We start from the raw sequence: 18,979 nt of genomic DNA on the forward strand, positions 1-18,979 counted from the left end.
TTTATTTATTTTTTAAAGATTTTATTTTTTTGACAGAGAGAGGCACAGCAAGGGAGGGAACACAAGCAGGGAGAATGGGAGAGGTTCAGGCCTCCCGTGGAGCAGGGAGTCCGATGCGGGGCTCGATCCCAGGACTCTGGAATCATGACCTGAGCCGAAGGCAGACGCTTAACGACTGAGCCACCCAGGCGCCCCATTACTCCATTTTATAAACGAGGCTAAAGATGAAATGACTCATCCAAGGTCACACATCTAAGAAAGTGCACCAACCAACACAGGTCTGACTCCAAACCAGGACCCTGTTATTCCACAATATCAAAACGCTGTTGGGGGTGACTAATTCCACTGAATTTCGGATTACCGTGGTTTCTGGGTGACTTTTCTGGGAAACTACCCCTGGTAAGAAACGAGAATGGCAAGTATAAACGGAAGGCCCTTTCGGATTCGTCTCTCAGCTAAGCAACTGCATTTATCCTTACCTAGATTTTTATTGGTTTTGTGACGGAGTAAAATGGAAAATGTGTGGCCTCCAGAAGGCCGACAGGCTGAGCGCGGGGTCTTCTGGCGTCAATCTATCTGCCTAAGGTGTTTTCGCCTACCCCCGCACAAGGGGCGGGAAAGTGTATGAGTGTGGGAGGGAAGGATGGGTGGAGGAGGAAGATTCTCCAGCCAAGCGCAAAGGAAGAGACTCCGCCGCCTGGCGCAGTTGCCAGGACAGCGCGGCCACAGCAGCAACGGCAGAAGCCGCACCGCGTCCCGGCGGCGGCTGCGAGCCCGAGTGACGCATTGCAGGTACGAACCAGCCAATCAGAGGCCGGTTCAACGATCATCGGGTGCGAGTCGCCACAGTGATTCTCCTCCGCGCCGCAAAGTAGCGCCCCCTCAGGCGCGACTCCCGGGCCTTTAAACGGGCTCGCTGGGGAGTGAAACCCACTTACGTCATTCGTTCGCCTACTTTCCTTTATCTCTTGCCCCGTCGAGTAAATAACAGTGGATAAAGGAGTCCCGAGAAGAGTTAGAGAGGAGGGGGTTGGCCGGGACTCGTTTGCGATGTTCCGTTATCTGGCGTGCGGCGGAGGGATCTGGCGGAGGGAGGTGTTTATGAGGCGCTGGGGGCGGAGGAGGAGAATTAGTCCGAGTGGGGCGAGCGAGCTGAGTGGTTGTGTGGTCGCTTCTTGGAAACCGGTAGCACTTGCAGCATGGTGAGTGCGTCGCTAAGCTGCCGGCGCTTGGCCTGAGGGGGGACGAGGCTGAAGCAAATTTGTTAAAGAAAGGGAACGCTGCTCCCCCACATCCTTTAGGAGTGGTCTTCGCCAGAGGGATGGTGCGAAAGAGACTGGGGGCACCGCGGCGGTTGCGTCGCAGGTGCTCCCACATCCTCATTCTCCTCAGGGAGGAGTTCCCCAATGTTTCGGGAGCCGGAGCATTGCCTACGAGGCGCTGAAGCTCCTCAGGGGCTTGGCTGGGTGAGGTTGATGGGTCCGGGGTGGGGGGCAGCCCAGCACATGGTGGAGACGAGAGAGTGGAAGGGCGGGGGAGAGCGGGAGGGCAAAAGCCACGGGTCGGGCATCTCGAAAGGTCAGTCCCGGGGCCGGATTCAAAAGCCCAACGGACGATTAGTGCTGGCGCCAGGAAGCGCCTTTGTCCGCTTGCGGCCGCCATGCGCCGAGGGGGCGGGAGGGAGCGCGAGGCCCGGGGCGAGCGCCAGTGCCGCCGTTAGCCCGCATCCCCCGCGTGCCGGGTGCGGGGGGGTGGCGGGGGGCGCGCGAGCAGGCGCGGTGCGCTGTGGGGGCCGAGCCCGCGCGGCGCGGGGAGCGGCCGGGGGGGCGGGGGGCGGGGCCGCGGCCGCCGCCCGCTCGGCTAGGCTCGCGCTCCAGCTGCTGCGCTGGCACCTGCAGGGCTGCGGAGGTCTCGGCGGCCCGCCAAGCTGCGGGGCTGGCCGGTTGGGAATGGGTGGGGGAGGACGACTTCGGCAGTTTCCCATCCCCTTCCGGTGGCGAGAAGGAAGCTCGGTGGATCCTGATCTTTCCACTCCATTTGGGGCCCTGGGTCCACCCAAGCTGGACATTAAAAAAAAAAAAAAAATTGAGTGGCTTTGTCTTTGGAACTTTGGCGCACCCTCAGAGTGCGCATCTTGTTTGAGAAAGTCGTCAGCTCCAGCTTGGGTCTGAAAGGCTTTTTCTAGTCACCTATTGAAAGCAAGCTTTGGGGTGACTGACGTTCTGTTGTGAAAGTCGCTTTTATCCTGCCGTAACATTTGAAAAGAGCCAGTGTCTATATCCTATTCTTAAGTACTCACGTGCACTCCTAATGTTAACCATCATCACAGCATTGCCCCTGCTCCAACTCCCTTGAAAATGAGTCGTATTTCCGTACAGAAAATGCCAGACCATGGTAACGTACAGTTCAATTCTTTTATATAGTAATGGCTGTCAAGTACTGTAGTGATAGAAAAGTATACCGGGGACAGAGGGAACAGGGAATTTTAAAAAGCATTTCCCTGTCACTTGAGACCGGAACCCCTGTTTTTTTCCTGTTTAAAAAAAAACTAATGAGGGCGGTAATTTGCAATACCTACTTTGTGTTTTCGTCTGCCAAGTGGTTACAGCGATGGGTGTGTCCAGAAGGCAAGGTGACATCTTAAACAGGAGTTGGGAATCCTTGCCAACTGAAACCTGCAGCCTCTATGGGTGTGGGGAGAGGAGTTCACCTTGGATAAAACTAGTGTTCACTTAAGTTTGATGCACTCGTTCTATTTTGATATTTTAAATTATTTTATTCTGAATTTGCCATACTAGTTGAATTTACTTTTAGATGAAACAAGGTGTACATTATATGCATGTAATCAAGGTTCTAAATTGCGCAGTAAATTTTTAAAAAATGAATGGTACAGTTTTTACCTAATCAGTCTGATACTTGAGTCAGGAACTTGGATAGATTTTCTTAGTGATGCATACAGTTTGTATCTACACTTTCACGGTCCTGTGCCAGTGATAAGCTTTTGTAGTTACTGTTTGTATCATTGGTGCTTTGGGGGTTGGGGGTTTTCAGTTAGTTTGTTCAATTTGACAGTCATTGTTACGTAAAATTAACTTGGACATGGACGTTGTCTTAAGGTAAACTTCATAGTTACAAGACCTGGAGATTTAAAATTAGGACTCTTATCAGGTTTAAAGAGTAAGAGTTTGTGTGGAAGGGGATTAAGATTGCTCACATAGCTCTTGGGTTTACATGTAGTGTTTATGCGCGCATTGAAAGAGCCAGGGATTGCTTTAAGAAGACTTGGGGCCCAGGTGATAAGAGATATGAAGAGGTAGGAAGTTTTGTGCTTGTCTGAATAATCATTATTGTATCAAATTGCAAGTAGATCAGTGTGTGTTACACTGAGGAACTTCGCTATGGCCCTATTAAAAATACATAGAAAGTTCTAGATTTAGGTACAGTGATCAAAGTAGGCCTTTAGTGATAGTCCTAATTTCTGTGAAGTAATTTGTCCATTATAATGGTTTCTCTTTTGGTCAGAGATGCTATATAATAAGTGCTGTTCTGTAGAATTAAGGTAACTGTTAATTCTGAAATAATCTAAAGGCTGCTTTTAATATAGGTGAAACAAATATCCTGACTTCTGAAATTGTGAAAAAATTTTACTTAATGCTTTGTAGTATCTAAATAGAGCTTGGAATGAAGAGGAATGAATGAAAGCTAGAAGTTTGTGTTCCATTTTAAACCTGTGGATTCATACATTTATTCAGATAAGAATTTTGGATTATTTTTAAACTGCCATTCACTAGATAAAGTCCAGGAGTATCCATATCTACTTTTGAATGCTGTTTAGGAAGTGTTTGATAGGTACGTAATGCATTCACTTTTCAGGTCACACATTAGTCTAGATTAATGTTTCTCAGTGTTTACAAATCTTTAAAATGCAGATTCTAGTTCAGTAGGTCTGGTGTGGAATTTGGGAGTATACTAATGCCCGGAAGCTTTCTCTGGAGTGATGAACAGGAGGAGGAATTCTATCAATTGTTGTAGAAATAAAGGGGTAAGAACAGTCATCTCTCTAGTGGATTATTCTTTCCTGAGATAAACACACATGTTAATGAGCTTGAGTTTTCCCAAAAGTATAATTCTTCTAGTTCTAAGAAAATGGCACTCTCCATAGAAAGAAGAACCAAATTTATTTGCATGTAGTTGGAAAAGGCTTACAAATTAGAGTGCTAGGGAGTGGTGTGTTTTTGTTTTTGTAGGCCTTAATCTGAATGCTGCTGGTAAAGTTTATTTTAAAACCTTGAACTTTGGATTAGTAGTAAATACAAAAACTTCTTTAAGTTTCTTGAAACGTAACAAAATCGAGGAGCATTTTTAAGGCTATGTGAGTAACTTAGCATTCTGTTTGATAGTTCGTTCCTTGAAGCTCTTTTGTGAATTTTATTTTTGGGGAGGTGGGGGAGGGGCAGAGGGCGAGGGAGAGAGATTCTTAAGCAGTCTCCAGGCCCAGCGGGTAGGTGGGGCTTGATCACAACCCTGAGATCATGACCTGAGCTGAAATCAAGAGTCATCACTTAACCGACTGGGCTACCCAGGCACCCCTCCTTTGTGAATTTTTCTAAGACTGTCTGCCTAGAGTTGGGAGAGCTGGACGAGATGGTGTGGGGCCATTAAATTTTGACTTTCCAAGCAAAATTGGATAATTTTAAAGTTTTGCTTTATAGCTAACATCCTTTTCTTCCTTCCTTCCTTCTTAGCTTTAGTATAAATGCACCTTCCCAAAATCCACCCCTGCCCCTCCCTGTTGAGAGAACAACACTGTTTCCCTTCCTGGTCAAAGCAATCATTCCTTCAGCTTTCACAATACTGTGCCTTCCATACATTCAGCTTAACTAAGTCTTTAGTCCTAAACTGATTTTCACCTGCCACATCTGTCCCTGGGCTGCACCTCGTGCTTGTAGTTTATGGAAATGTATTTTCTCAGCTTAAATCAAAGATAACATGGAACAATCGTAGGTTTGCTGTTTGTTTTTTTTTAAGATGGTTAATACTTATTCGTGATGTTTAATTTTCTTTTCTGTATCTAGGAAAGACTAGACGATGTTATGCAATGCTTAGTTGTAAATGAATGGGAAGGGTAAATTAAGAAATTTCCATGTAGCAGTAATACATTTTAAACTTAATAACTTCCAAAAAGGATAAGTTTAAAATAGGCATCTCCATGGGGCGCCTGGGTGGCTCAGTCACTAAGCGTCTGTCTTCGGCTCAGGTCATGATCCCTGGGTCCTGGGATCGAGCCCCGCATCGGGCTCTCTGTTCAGCGGGAAGCCTGCTTCTCCCTCTTCCACTCCCTCTGCTTGTGTTCCCTCTCTCACTGTCTCTCTGTCAAATAAATAAAATCTTTAAAAAAATAAAATAGGCATCTCCATATTATATGACAAGAAAAGCACACGTGTGCATATGTATATTTTGGTCCCCTTAAGTATTTCATAAGAAGTGATCTGGTATACAGATGACTAGGATAAAAGACAAAGTATAGCAGGAAGAAAATAAACTTCAAAATGCCTGGGGTACCTGGGTGGCTCAGTTGGTTAAGCGACTGCCTTCGGCTCAGGTCATGATCCTGGAGTCCCGGGATCGAGTCCCGCATCGGGCTCCCTGCTCAGCAGGGAGTCTGCTTCTCCCTCTGACCCTCTTCCCTCTCGTACTCTCTATCTCTCATTCTCTCTCTCTCAAATAAATAAATAAAATCTTTAAAACAAAACAAAACAAAACAAAAAACTTCAAAATGCCTGCCTATAATAACAGTCTCTTTGAGGGCTTTAATGTGGCCCTCCTACTCTCTGAAGCAAGAGGTGGTGATGCCATGCATATTTGCTGTGTGGAAGTTGAACTAGTCAGGTTCATATTTAACATTACAGGTTCTTTGATGAGTTAATATATATAAAATAATTATCACTGAACTCTTTGGGTTGGCCCTTTACATAGCTTCTCGCTCTGTGCAATAACCTTGTAAGGTAGGTATTAATATTGTATGGATGAAATGGACTATGAACGGTTGAGTAACATGTCCAAGGTCACATGGCTCTTTAAGTGACAGAGCTAGGATACTAGTATGTCCAGCAATGACTCAAAACACTGCTTTTTTCCCCACTCTGCCGTGTTGCCCTTTTTTCAGAAATGATGGAAGTCCTGCAAAATGGAATCAGAGTGGAAGTAAATCCTTTATAGCCTCTAACAAAGTATTATCAAGTCAATGGATTTACCGTATTTTGAATCTTACTCCTTAGGGAAAACAGGATGACTGATTTTATATCAGATGGAGGATTGGGGTGTGGAAGGATAAAAGTTGATCTTTTTTTTTTAACTCCTGCATTGGAACTTAATTATTGCCTCTTCAATTTTAAGTTACCAGGCCTTTTGCTTTTTTTTTTTTCCTAAAATAGAAGCAAGTTGAGTTTGCATCAAGGTCAAATCAAAATTGTTGAGCAGAGAAAGAAACTTATGCTTTCTGGGTTCCTTCCCAAATTTTCTCATGCTGTCCCCTAGAGAAATATTATGCTATTATTTTTCATTAAGGTATTCTTTAAAAAGAATGAAACCAGGCAGTGTTTATTCTTTCATACTGATAAATGAATGGATTAATCACAGAATGCTTGATTCCATATAGGTAAGAATATTAGAGGGCTGGGTCTGATTAGTGCTAGTACCACATAAGCAGTTGCTTCATGGGTTTATGTACTGGTAAGTGGTGAAATGTCCAAAGATGAAGGCCACATGAAGAAAAAGTCTTGGTATTTTGCAGATGTGTTTATTGTATATTATGGTACTCTGCATTTAAAACTTACAGGCAGTGAATACATCTAACACCTTTGTGTTTAATTCTGACTCCACTAGTTACGAATTTTGTACTCCTCCCTGAAATTCAACCTGAACCTCTTTCCCTATGTGTAAGATAAGGGATAATAATATCATTAGAGGGTCAGTGTGAAGACTGAATAAAACAATATCTATAAAGGCCTTTAGCAAATGCCTGGCCTTTTTTTTTTAGCAAAAATAGTGACTCTCTTTGTATGCTAAAAACATCAAAAACCTTAGGTGCACATTGGGATTTCAAAAGTGAAGAGAAAATGAATGGCTTGACTTAACAATAAATAATGTAGTTCAAATGTTGAGAATCTGGATTCTTTGCATTTGCCTGAGGAGTAGTAAAAACTGGTAGCTTTCATGTTGCCCCAACCGGGACAGCTTGGATTTTTATCTTTATAATAGATGGGATTTTTGCTTAGTGTTGTGGGGTTTTTTTGTTTGTTTTAGGTTTGGAAAATCATTTTCATGTCCAAATGATGTGTTTAACCATTTATAGAAGTAATTTTGAATCTAGTCTTTGGACATTATTTTGGTTCAGTGGAGATTTCTGATAATAGTATTGGTTTTTATTTATCAGAAGAGGTGAGCTTAAGTTTAGGTGTCTTAACTTTGAGAAAGGAAACAATGTTTTTGTTGGATTCCCTCTGCTTTAGAAGAATAACAACTTCCTTTAAATTTTTTAGTATGCCAAATTGCTTTTTTTTTTCAATTTGTGTGAAATTGAGACTTTCATATGTATTCTGAAATAATACTTGGGGTTTAAGTATTAATCTTGGTCAAGACTGCTTAGCTTTGAAGATAAACCTACCTACTTAATATGCATTTTGTACCTTAAAACGTATTCATTTTCTACCTATGTTTGTTGCTCATACTAAGGAGTGTTACACTACATGTAGTTTATGGTACAAGGTGAACCCTGAAAGTTTTTAAACTTGGTTCTTTAGTTTAACTGCTGCTCTACATACTCTGAAGTCACTTACCTATCTCTGATCTGTTTATAGGCTGACCAACTGACTGAAGAGCAGATTGCAGGTAAGAAATACTTTGCTAAACGATACCCATTGGATTTTATTATAAATTGAGTAGCCAACTTCATACTAAGATACCTGTATGAAAGAATTGACTATGATCTATGTAGTAGATAGTAACAGATGGTGTAATGTAATACAGTAATTGAACCTGCTTGGCAAATGAGAAGGTACGCTTGCCTGTGAGAGATGTATGGGGCTAACTGTAATGAAAGGCAAGTTTTTAGGCTATGTGGGGGTGTACTTTGGAACTTGGTGGTGGTGGTCTTTGTTTTTCTTGAAGATTATCTTTAAAACATGAATTCTGGGCAGTTTTTAACACTGCAACTTCAGATTACTCTTCACAAGAAAAAAGAGCCAGGTGGTAATTAATAGGTAACTGGAAATGTTAAATCAGAAAGGAACACTGAATTTGCCCCAGTTTAAAGTAGCTAATATTTTAACCTTAGAATTTCATGTAGAATCAGTCAGGAATAACTATTATCTCTAGAGAAAAACTTAGATCCAAAAGTTAAAATTCTATTTTCTAAATGTGTAGTAAGTTGAATTTTGTCTTAAGGAACGGTAGTGACAGCTGTTGAAATGAGCTTTTTAAATTTTGTTTTCTTTGGTATGTCATGGAAATACGTGAAATTGTTATGTAAAACTTGATGTCATGTTGTCTTTATGCTATAACATTAAACATCGGTACTTTTGATTTTATTCTAACACTTTGAGATGGCTGGTTAACTTCAAAATGTTGGGGAAACCTGCTAAAGGATTTTTTTTCTTTTTTAGTTCATTGTAGTGTTGAGATGCTTTTCAAACTCTTTACTCTCTTTAGGCTTTTTTTTTTTTTTTTAAAGATTTCATTTATTTGTCAGAAAGAGCACAAGCAGGAGGAGTGCAGAGGGAGAAGCAGGCTCCCCGCTGAGCAGGGAGCCTGACAACGGGACTTGATCCCAGGACCCTGGGATTATGACCTGAGCAGAAGGCAGCTGCTTAACCAACTGAGCCACCCAGGCGTCCCTCTTTAGGCTTTTATTAACACAAGCATCAAGCAGTTTTAACTACCATAGTTTTCCTGGCAGGCAAGAAGTTTGAAGTGTTCAAAAGCACTAAAGCTTTTTTTTTTTTTTTTTAATGCTAGAGAAAACTGAGAAGCCCAGTTGGAACTCAGCTATATATAGCCCATTTAAAGTAAGCCCCCCTCTCCACGTAAATTTGGGGGACCCAGAAATCATTAATCTCAGATACTCATCACAAATAGTACTTGATAGGACTATATAAAGGAGGAAGCTATTAACATGAAGGACCAAATGTAAGCAGGTTTTATTTTTACTTACTGTGTGAATTTGACTTAAATCTGGGATTTGCTTTCTAGGGTTGATAAATTGCATGTACTGAGTGTTGAAGTAATCAAGCAGCGCTTTGGAACTAGTTTCTTTGTTCATTTATACTATTTTAAATGTATCCATGAAATGTAAATTATTCTAGGAAAGTTTTGTTTTGTTTTTAAATAATGTATTCTTAGGAAGTGACAGGCTAATTCATATATCCAGCCTTAAACTCTTAACTTCTCTAATACATTTGGCCTTCCTCTCTACCTTTAATTTCTTGGTATTCCCAGTCAGGTAGTTGTCCCTGCTGTACACAGCACGGCATTTTCACTTTAAGGTAGGAAATGTATTTAAGGTATCTATCACATAGTTGATGCTCATATTGATCCCCCAAACACACATACAACTATTAAAGAAGACAGTGTGTGTCTTTTAAATACAAGAGGATCAGCCTTCAAAGACTGATAGGATTTTCATAAAGAATACTACCTAGTAGTTCACTGGAACATTTACTTTAAGATAAATTCAGTCTTTTTGTTGGCTTTCATCATATAATTAAATTTCCAGTGGGGATGGGAGAAAATCTATTCTAGATTCTCTCCCTACCCTGCATTTTCTTAGGCTTTTAAAACCATTCCTTGTACCCCAGGTTTTAGTGAACCTTTAAAGGAGTCAAAGCTTTTATACTGCTAAAGTAAAACCCTGTGAGATTGGGGACCTTTTAGTTGCCTCTTGTATCCCCTGTGACTCCCACATAGTAAGGACTCAAGAATGGATACACTTCTTTTCGGAGTGTGTGACAACAAAAAATGTTCCAGAATGCTACCTACCCTATCCTAAGAATTATTCTCCCTCCTTCCAAAATCCCTTCCTTCTAAATTTGATTATGTTTCAATGTCAACCTTTGAGGTGGAAACAAATTATTTTCTTTATCCTGATAAATTGTAATTGGAAATCAGTAACATCTTAGAGTCTTTACCAAAAAAAATGTTTACAAACTCTGTCCGTAATCAACATTGAATATACTAAGGTTCTTTTTAAGCTATTTTAACTTTATATGATAATCATTACTACTTCAGAATTTGTTTAGAAAGTCTACTAACAGCAAATAAGTTGGTCCAGAAGAAGCATGTTTAGATGAAGTTACTAGAATTGTTTACATTACCTAGGCTTAAAGAGGAATCCAGAAGTGTTCATTGTGACATCACTAACTAGTTAATTTTGTTGATGATTCTGCCATGATGTCATTAGTTGGCATTTGACACTTCAGGTACTAATAGGAAAATCCTACAAGAATTTTTCTTTTTTAAAGGTCAGTGTAGGGGTAAAACTTAATTTGATGAAAGAAAGTAAGCTTACTCAGTTTACATAGTGCCAACAAAAGTCTGATACATGCCCTTTAAGAGATTATTCAGTTAGAATTTTCTAAATAAATGGAAGTTGGTAAACAGGCATTTGATTCAAGTCATTCCTGGGAATTACAGTTTAGAATGGCCTGCTTCTATACATAAAGATTATACTAGTTATAAAGTAAGGTAGTGAGCTGTAAGGGCAGGTGAATTTAAATGGTACTTTTGAGTTTATTTTTATTTCAAGGAGTTTTATAGGTATTTCTGGCTCTAGTGTAAAAATATAAATAAAAATTTGGAATAAATCTTGCCATTTGTTCCTTTCTTGTATCCATAAACTGATAGTTATAGCATAGATATGGTCTTATTTTCTGTTTTTCACTTACTCCAGCAAGTATTTTATTTTATTTTTAAGATTTTACGTATTTTGACAGACACAGCGAGAGAAGGAACACAAGCAGAGGGAGTGGGAGAGGGGGAGGGAGAGTAGCAGGCTTCCCGCCAAGCAGGGAGCCCAAAGCGGGGCTCGATTCCAGGACCCTGGGCAGACGCTTAATGACTGAGCCACCCAGGTGCCCCTCCAGCAAGCATTTTAAAGTTAATGTACTTTAGGGGCACCTGGGTAGCTCAGTTGGTTAAGCATCCGACTCTTGATTTCAGCTCAGGTCTTGATCTCTCAGGGTTGAGTTCAAGCCCTGTGTTGGGCCCCATGCTGGATGTGGAGCCTATTTTTTAAAAAAGTTAATATATTTTAAAACTTGAAATTAAGAACACACATATAAACTTACTATACATCTTAATAATTAAGTCACACAGTAAAATGATTATAGTTACACATTGGAAACCTTTGCACAGAATGCTATTGTTAATACCTGTAGCTAAGTATTATAGCAGCAAATGTAATGTAAACAAAATCATGTTTCTAAGAGCTTTAATTTTCTTGTAGCCTAAGTTATTAGGTGATAAATGCCATGTGTTCAAACCCTAATAGTTTAATGCATTTCTAGACAGTATCTCTACATCTCTACAGTATCTCTACATCCTACATTTTTTTTTTTGTTTAAAAAAAAAAAAAAACCCTGAGTAAAATGGAAATGTCTTCATCACATTCTATTTGTGTGGGGTTTATTGATCTGTTTTTGTCATTGAGTCAATCTAGTTAGTCTACTATAGGCTAATTTCATAAAATCAATCAGTAGTTTGCTACTAAGCTTGTGATACCAGGGGAGTTCTCTGAAAACAATTTTAAATGAAATGGAACTATGTTAATCCTGAATGTAGTAAACTACCAACTAGTCAGTGATAACCTGGTCTAAAAGGTAAGTAGCTAATAGATTTTAAAGAGAAGAAAGTAATGTGGTAATCTAAAAAGGTAATATGACCCGGGTAGTTGTGTGGGTAATTTTAAATAAAGAACCCAGTTAGAAGGCTATCGTAATAGTCTAGGCAAAAGATGACGGGGCCATGAAACAAGATACTGCTTGTAGAGATGAAAAAAGAATTAGGCAGTATTGAAATGGGAGAATTCAAAAGGACTTGTTGACAGATTTGATAAGGAAAGAGTTGAAGTGTCTTTTGCTTGCATTAGGAATCCTAGGGTTGCTGGGGAATATAGAATTGATTTTTCTAAGTCTTGCTTGGGGTCAGCCCAGGGGACATGTCCTGTAGGAAGTCAGAAATAAAGGTACAGTAGCCCCTTCCTTACCTGTGGTGGGAAGGATACATTCTAAGACCCCAGTGGATGCCGGAAATCACTGACAGTACCAAACTCTGGTTTTTCCTATACACACATACGTGTGATACAGTTTAATTTATGAATTAGGTGCAGTAAGAGATGAACAACAATAACATAATAATTGTAACAATATACCGTAATGTAAGTTGTATGAGTGTGATCTTTCATCATACACTGTACTCGCCCTTTTTGTGATGATGTGAGATGGTAAAATGCCTATGTGATGAGATGAAGTGAGGTGAATGATGTAGTGTTAGGCTGCCATTGACCTGATGGTATGCCGGAAGGATCCTCTGCTTTCCGGAAGGATCCTCTGCTTTCCGGACTGCAGTTGACTATGGGTAACTGAAAGGGCAGAAAGCGAAACTGTGGATAAGGGTGGGGAACTACTGCATTATGTTGAGAGAGATGAGTAGACTAAAGAAGCCTTCATTATGAGTAGGCATAGATGAAATGGTCAAAAAGAGGAAAGGGGATAAGAAAATTGGTCACATTACATGTGAGAGATAAATAGGAGCAGGAGCCTTTGGCGCAGTGTAAGGTAGGGAAACTGAGGTACTGTTGTGAAACCCAAAGGAAGTTTAGAGTTTCTCAGTGTAGTTTTGGATGCTGCAGGAAAATGAGATCATCTTTTTCTTGACACTTAACTACTTTCCAGATATAGTTCTAAGTGCTTTATGCTTACTAATTAATGAAGTTCATAAACTTAGGTAGATAGTTATTTCTATTTAACAAAAATGAGGAAGCTGAGGTGGAAAAGGTTTAGTAATTTAACTTGCCTAGGTTACATTACTAGTAAGTAGCAGAGCTGGGATTATTTAACCCGAGCAGTTGAGTTCCAAAGTCTTTTAGTTTCTATGCTATATGGCCTCACGTACTTAATTACACTTGTTTTATTGGGCAACTAGGTCGTTATTGGTAAATTTGGCATTTTCAACTGATGAGTTGGAGCTGGAAGTAATTTTAATAGTGGATTGGTAGAAGAAAGGGATATGAGTAATGGTGCTTCCCAAGATTTGGGGAGAGATAAGGGCAGGCATGTAAGAGAAAACAGAAGGTTTGAATTTCGTTTTGAGCTAAGAGACATGATATATGTTAATGGCGAATCAGTGGAAGAGTAGTTGAGTCCAGAGAAGAGATGATGATGGATTGAAACTGGGATGTATAAATTGGAGCAAGGATAGAAAGGCAGGGGGGAATAAATAGCCTTGGATTATGTAAGAGGAAGCAAGCTTTCTTAAACATGTCAGGTATGTATTTTCAAATGTATAGATATGTTGAGGGAACTTAGCCCTATGAACTTTGGAACTGCTTTTGGATTTGCTTGCTAAGAGAGTCTGATAGCTTTTAAAAAGTACCCTACCAGAAAATACTGCCTTTTTGTTATTAGTTCATTTATATGACCTTGCACTACGAAATTTAATCTCTGTTTTAGTTTATGAAATAAATGGGGAAGCCAGGTATTCTAGATGGTTGCTTCAACAGCTTTCCATGTAATCTAGTGGTGAGTTAAAAGGAACATAATTTCACAAGATGATTTTTAAGATGTTAGGTAATAATTTTCTAAAGAAAGGTCTAAATTATCTTCAGTGATAAAATACTTAGCTAAAACTGGCCATTCATATCTTGATCTTCGCATTGTTAATATCATAGATTTTTGGTGATAGTTCCTTATATCTCAGAAAAGGAAACTGGCCTATTGCATATTGTTCTGAAGTTTAGAGGGTTTGTTGTTCTTAAATTAGTAGGTTTTTTTTTAAAGATTTTATTTGCGAGAGAGTGAACAAGAGAGAGAGCTCGAGCAGAGGGAGAGGGAGAAGCAGACTCCCTGTTGAGTAGGGAGCCCAACATCTGTTGTTATGACCTGAGCTGAAGGCAGACCTGTAACCGACTGAGCCACCCGGGTGCCCCTTAAATTAGTAGGTTTTAAAGAGACTTAATTTTAACTTTCGAGGATTACTCTGAATATAATGCATATAGTTGTTATAGAAACATATGTTGGGTACCAGCAGTCTTATTTTTATATTCTGAGCTTTAATAGAAAATAGAGAAGCCACTCATTTGGGGCTTTCTTTGCCTCCTTCAACCTAGAATAATTTTGACTTTTATCTGCTGTAGATATTGGAGTTTTTTGTAAGATCTTAGGTGAAAAAACTTGCTAATAGGTCAATATAAGTATATATTGATATGATTAGCTAAAGATGTTTGAAATATCACAAGATTTTCCCACCTAATTCTTGAGGAATCAAAAGCTGATTTCAGGTGTTACCTCCATATATACCTTTGCTTTAAGAGTTGATTAATACATGTCATTTAGGAGGTTACTTTTTGTTGTTAACCTATATGTTTGGATTGTGGTCTCTCTTTTTTAAAACAGAATTCAAAGAAGCTTTTTCACTATTTGACAAGGATGGTGATGGAACTATAACAACAAAGGAATTGGGAACTGTAATGAGGTCTCTTGGGCAAAATCCCACAGAAGCAGAGTTACAGGACATGATTAATGAAGTAGATGCTGATGGTAAGTTTTTTTAAATTGGGGGTCTGGGGAGGGGGAATTGAAAGGGGGGGCATTTAAATTCTTTAGTACTATTTCAATTAAACAAACTATTTCAGGTAATGGCACAATTGACTTCCCGGAATTTCTGACAATGATGGCAAGAAAAATGAAAGACACAGACAGTGAAGAAGAAATTAGAGAAGCATTCCGTGTGTTTGATAAGGTAGATATTCACGGATTGGATTTGTTAAATTTTGAGGATGAATCTTGGCAAAGGAGGCATCACTGACTTTAGAACTAGGAAACAGATTTTATTTTATTTCTTTAAGATTTTATTTGAGAGAGCGTGAGCGTATGAGCAGGGGGGAGGGGCAGTGAGAGAAGCAGACTTCCCACTGAGCAGGGAGCCAGACCTGGGGCTCCATCCCAGGACCCTGGGATCATGACCTGAGCCGAAGGCAGACGCTTAACTGAGCCACCCAGGCGCCCCAGAAATAGTGATTTTAATGTATGATATCCTGCTTTGCTCTCCATGACAATTTATTGGTCAACTATAGATTGTTTTTGGTTGGTATGTATTTCTAAAGTATATTTTTCTCCCTAATGTGAAGTTTAGTGTAAACTTACTAAACTTTCATTCCAACTCTGAGTCTCTAATTTTACTTAGATATCTTACTAAATTTTTTTCTAGGATGGTAATGGCTATATTAGTGCAGCAGAGCTTCGCCATGTGATGACAAACCTGGGAGAGAAGTTAACAGATGAAGAGGTTGATGAAATGATCAGGGAAGCAGATATTGATGGTGATGGTCAAGTAAACTATGAAGGTAAATCTTTCAGTACCTCATTCTGTGCTTTGATTTTAAGTTATAGGTATTTGTTGTATATCTCATAGGTCAAAATTAGTGACTCCTCCCCCCCACCTCCCTCCCCGCGCCAAATGAAGATGCTAAAACAGTTTTGATATTTACAAACCTTTTCCTATTCAGAGTATTTTCTACAGACTAGGCAAAATCACAATCACCTGAGAACTTTTTAGAACTGTTTACTGTCAGATTCTTCCATATATGTAGAATCTCTTCATTTTAACAAGATTGCTGGACAATTTCATATGCACATTAAAGTTTGAGAAGCACTGTACTCGAGACTGCTAAAACAATCTTTTTATAATGATTGTGGAACAATTTGAAAAGCTTTAAACTTATTTCAGGATCCTCAGAGTGAAAGTAAGGTGATTTTCCTTCCTTCATTGGATGTATTATTCCTCTAATTAGCTTTAGTCTGAAACTGTTTGCTTATGCTTCAATTCAAAATTATCATGTAGGGGGTATAGCTCAGTGGTAGAGCATTTGACTGCAAAATTACCATGTTATACTAAAGAGCAAAAATGCTTCTATTTATAATAGCTTGTCTAAAGCATTAATTTGGTTTATTGATTAATAATCCTCAATAATTTTGGTTTATGAAGTTCCAGCCTTGACAAAACTTGACAACTCTAGCCTAAACTAGCATTCCTTTGTACTGTGAATTTTTGAGGAAAGAAAAGGGAATTGGAGACTGCTCAGAGATTGAGTAATGTGATTGGTTTTGTCAGTCTTTTGCCATTGACACAACTTTTTGTGTACTTCTTCTTTTTCAGAGTTTGTACAAATGATGACAGCAAAGTGAAGACATTGTACAGAATGTGTTAAATTTCTTGTACAAAATTGTTTATTTGCCTTTTCTTTGTTTGTAACTTATCTGTAAAAGGTTCCCCCCTGCTGTCAAAAAATATGCATGTATAGTAATTAGGACTTCATTCCTCCATGTTTTCTTCCCTTATCTTACTGTCATTGTCCTGAAACCTTATTTTAGAAAATTGATCAAGTAACATGTTGCATGTGGCTTACTCTGGATATATCTAAGCCCTTCTGCACATCCAAACTTAGATGGAGTTGGTCAAATGAGGGAACATCTGGGTTATGCCTTTTTTTTAAGTAGTTTTCTTTAGGAACTGTCAGCATGTTGTTGTTGAAGTGTGGAGTTGTAACTCTGCGTGGACTATGGACAGTCAACAATATGTACTTAAAAGTTGCACTATTGCAAAACGGGTGTATTATCCAGGTACTCGTACACTATTTTTTTGTACTGCTGGTCCTATACCAGAAACATTTTCTTTTATTGTTACTTGCTTTTTAAACTTTGTTTAGCCACTTAAAGAAAATCTGCTTATGGCACAATTTGCCTCAAATCCATTCCAAGTTGTATATTTGTTTTCCAATAAAAAAATTACAATTTACCCAACTGTTGCTCTGAATCTGAGTCCTTTAATTAACCTGAGGTCGAACAATTCTGAGAATCAAATACGGGGGTGGTTTTTACTTGGTGTAATTTAGATAAGTTTTTGTTGTTACTGTTTTACTACCTAGATTGTGTTTAGTTTTTAAATTATACTTCCTTCAAAAGGTTTAAGTGAAAGATTAAAAAACCTTTTATAATGTACCTAGCTAGCATGGGAGCTGACATAATGTAGGTGTTCATTGTTTCCAGTCTTTTTTACATATTTTTCAACTTTGGCATGTCCATTTGTCCATATTAACTTTAGCCAGGCAATGATTTTTAGAAATATTTCTGTTACAAACAATCCAAAGGCAGGGGGTGTCATTATGTTTTTTCTTCTATTTGCTAATGTTTTATTCATAGTGCTTTTTTCCTTTTTCATAAAGCGAGGGAGAATTTTCAGTTCTGCGTATCCAGGGCATGCTTTATAAAAAAAAGGTATCTTTAGGAGTGGATTGGCAGTAACTAAACCTTGTTTTAGTTTTTGCTTGCTTCTAAACCATTGCTTTCTCTATAATTTTAAGCTACTCAAAAAGTGGTTATCTGATTTTTTTTGTTTTGTAGCTACCTTTTAAATACTTAATGAAAGATTCCATAGCAAACGAGAGCCAAGATTAAAACATTAAGTGTAATTGTTACCTGATTATTGTAGCCACAGGGTTTATCTTTCCAGGGAGCAATCCATTTGGCAGGTTACTGCCCATCTTGGACTATTTTAATACCGTTGTTATTCTACCAGAAAATAAAAAACTGAATGGTTATTGAAGAACAAGAGAAATAGGTTTTAAAGGGAAGTTACAGGCATTGATAATCCTAGTGGGGTATTATATTATTACGTATTAGGCAGGCAGTCAATTAAATAGGAAGACCTTCATTACATGTAACTGTTTAGTCAAAAGGAAGGCGGCCAGCAAGATATTTGGTGGGAGAAGATAAATGTGTCTGGCTATTGAGGCACAATAGTCTGCAGTGTATTAAACATGGACTTTGGAGTTTTATTTCAGCAGTGCTCAGATCACTGCTGTGGATAAACCTAAAGAGGTCAATACTACCTTAAGCTTCAGTTATGTTACCTGCAAAATGGGTATGATTTACCAGCTTGGCTTTTAAAATAGTGAAGGTAAAGCACTTAGCATAGTCCTTGGCATTTGCAATAAGTGTTCAGTTGATGTTACTATGCTGTTAAGCCAGTTATGACTCTGTAATATAAGGGAATTAGTCTGTCTTCACCACTTTGGTAGTTCTTCCGATTCCTACATTTTCAAGTTTAAGTTAAGGTGAAAGGGGGCACACTATTTTGGGGGTGCTTTTGTATCTCACATTAATTGCTGATTTTTATATTCACAAAAGTCACAAAGTTGGCATTATTTTGATTTTATAGGAAATTGAAGGATACAGCAGGTTTTTTTTTTTAATATTTATTTTTTAGAGAGTGGGGCAGTTGGGGGAGGAGGGGCAGAAGAAGATGGAAAGAGAAACTCAAGCAGAGTCCTTGCTGAGCATGGAGCCAGATTTGGCTCCATCTCATGGCCCTGAGATCACAACCTGAGCTGAAACCAAGAGTCAGATGCTTAACCGACTGCACCACACACAGGCACCCCTGAAGTGTATAGAGCAGTTTTATATAATTTAACTGGTCATATTGGGCATATACTGAGCTGGATTCTTACCTCAATTCTACTTAAAACAGTCTTAACTGGAACTCAGGACTAGTCCTATCTTCACATCTTAACCATATTGCCTGTTTTGTTTTAGCAGGATTGTGGTAATTGATAATTCTTACCTCAGTACTGTCTGTAGCATGTTTGCTCTCATAATTCTAACAAAAATTATCACTGCAGTTAAAAATAATCCATATTTTAGGATGTATT

General features: G+C 39.1%; 1 protein-coding gene across 1 annotated transcript; it reads left to right on the forward strand.

Annotated features, from left to right (window-relative positions):
- The first annotated feature begins 1,076 nt into the window (after positions 1-1,076).
- Positions 1,077-17,072, forward strand: CALM2 (calmodulin 2). Its single transcript, XM_027621942.1, has 6 exons — positions 1,077-1,202; positions 7,860-7,890; positions 14,667-14,810; positions 14,906-15,012; positions 15,481-15,616; positions 16,429-17,072. Exons 1-6 carry the CDS (start codon positions 1,200-1,202, stop codon positions 16,455-16,457), a joined length of 450 nt encoding a protein of 149 aa, XP_027477743.1. The 5' UTR covers positions 1,077-1,199; the 3' UTR covers positions 16,458-17,072.
- The last annotated feature ends 1,907 nt before the right edge of the window (positions 17,073-18,979 follow it).

This window comes from Zalophus californianus, chromosome 8 (genome assembly GCF_009762305.2).
Source record: "Zalophus californianus isolate mZalCal1 chromosome 8, mZalCal1.pri.v2, whole genome shotgun sequence".
Classification (NCBI taxonomy): domain Eukaryota; kingdom Metazoa; phylum Chordata; class Mammalia; order Carnivora; family Otariidae; genus Zalophus; species Zalophus californianus.

What these genes read in the sequence shown, in the direction of transcription:
- CALM2 (XM_027621942.1), top strand. An exon ending in TAATGAAGTAGATGCTGATG is followed by an intron (nt 14,811 to 14,905) that starts GTAAGTTTTTTT and finishes AAACTATTTCAG; the next exon opens with GTAATGGCACAATTGACTTC. An exon ending in TGGTCAAGTAAACTATGAAG is followed by an intron (nt 15,617 to 16,428) that starts GTAAATCTTTCA and finishes CTTCTTTTTCAG; the next exon opens with AGTTTGTACAAATGATGACA.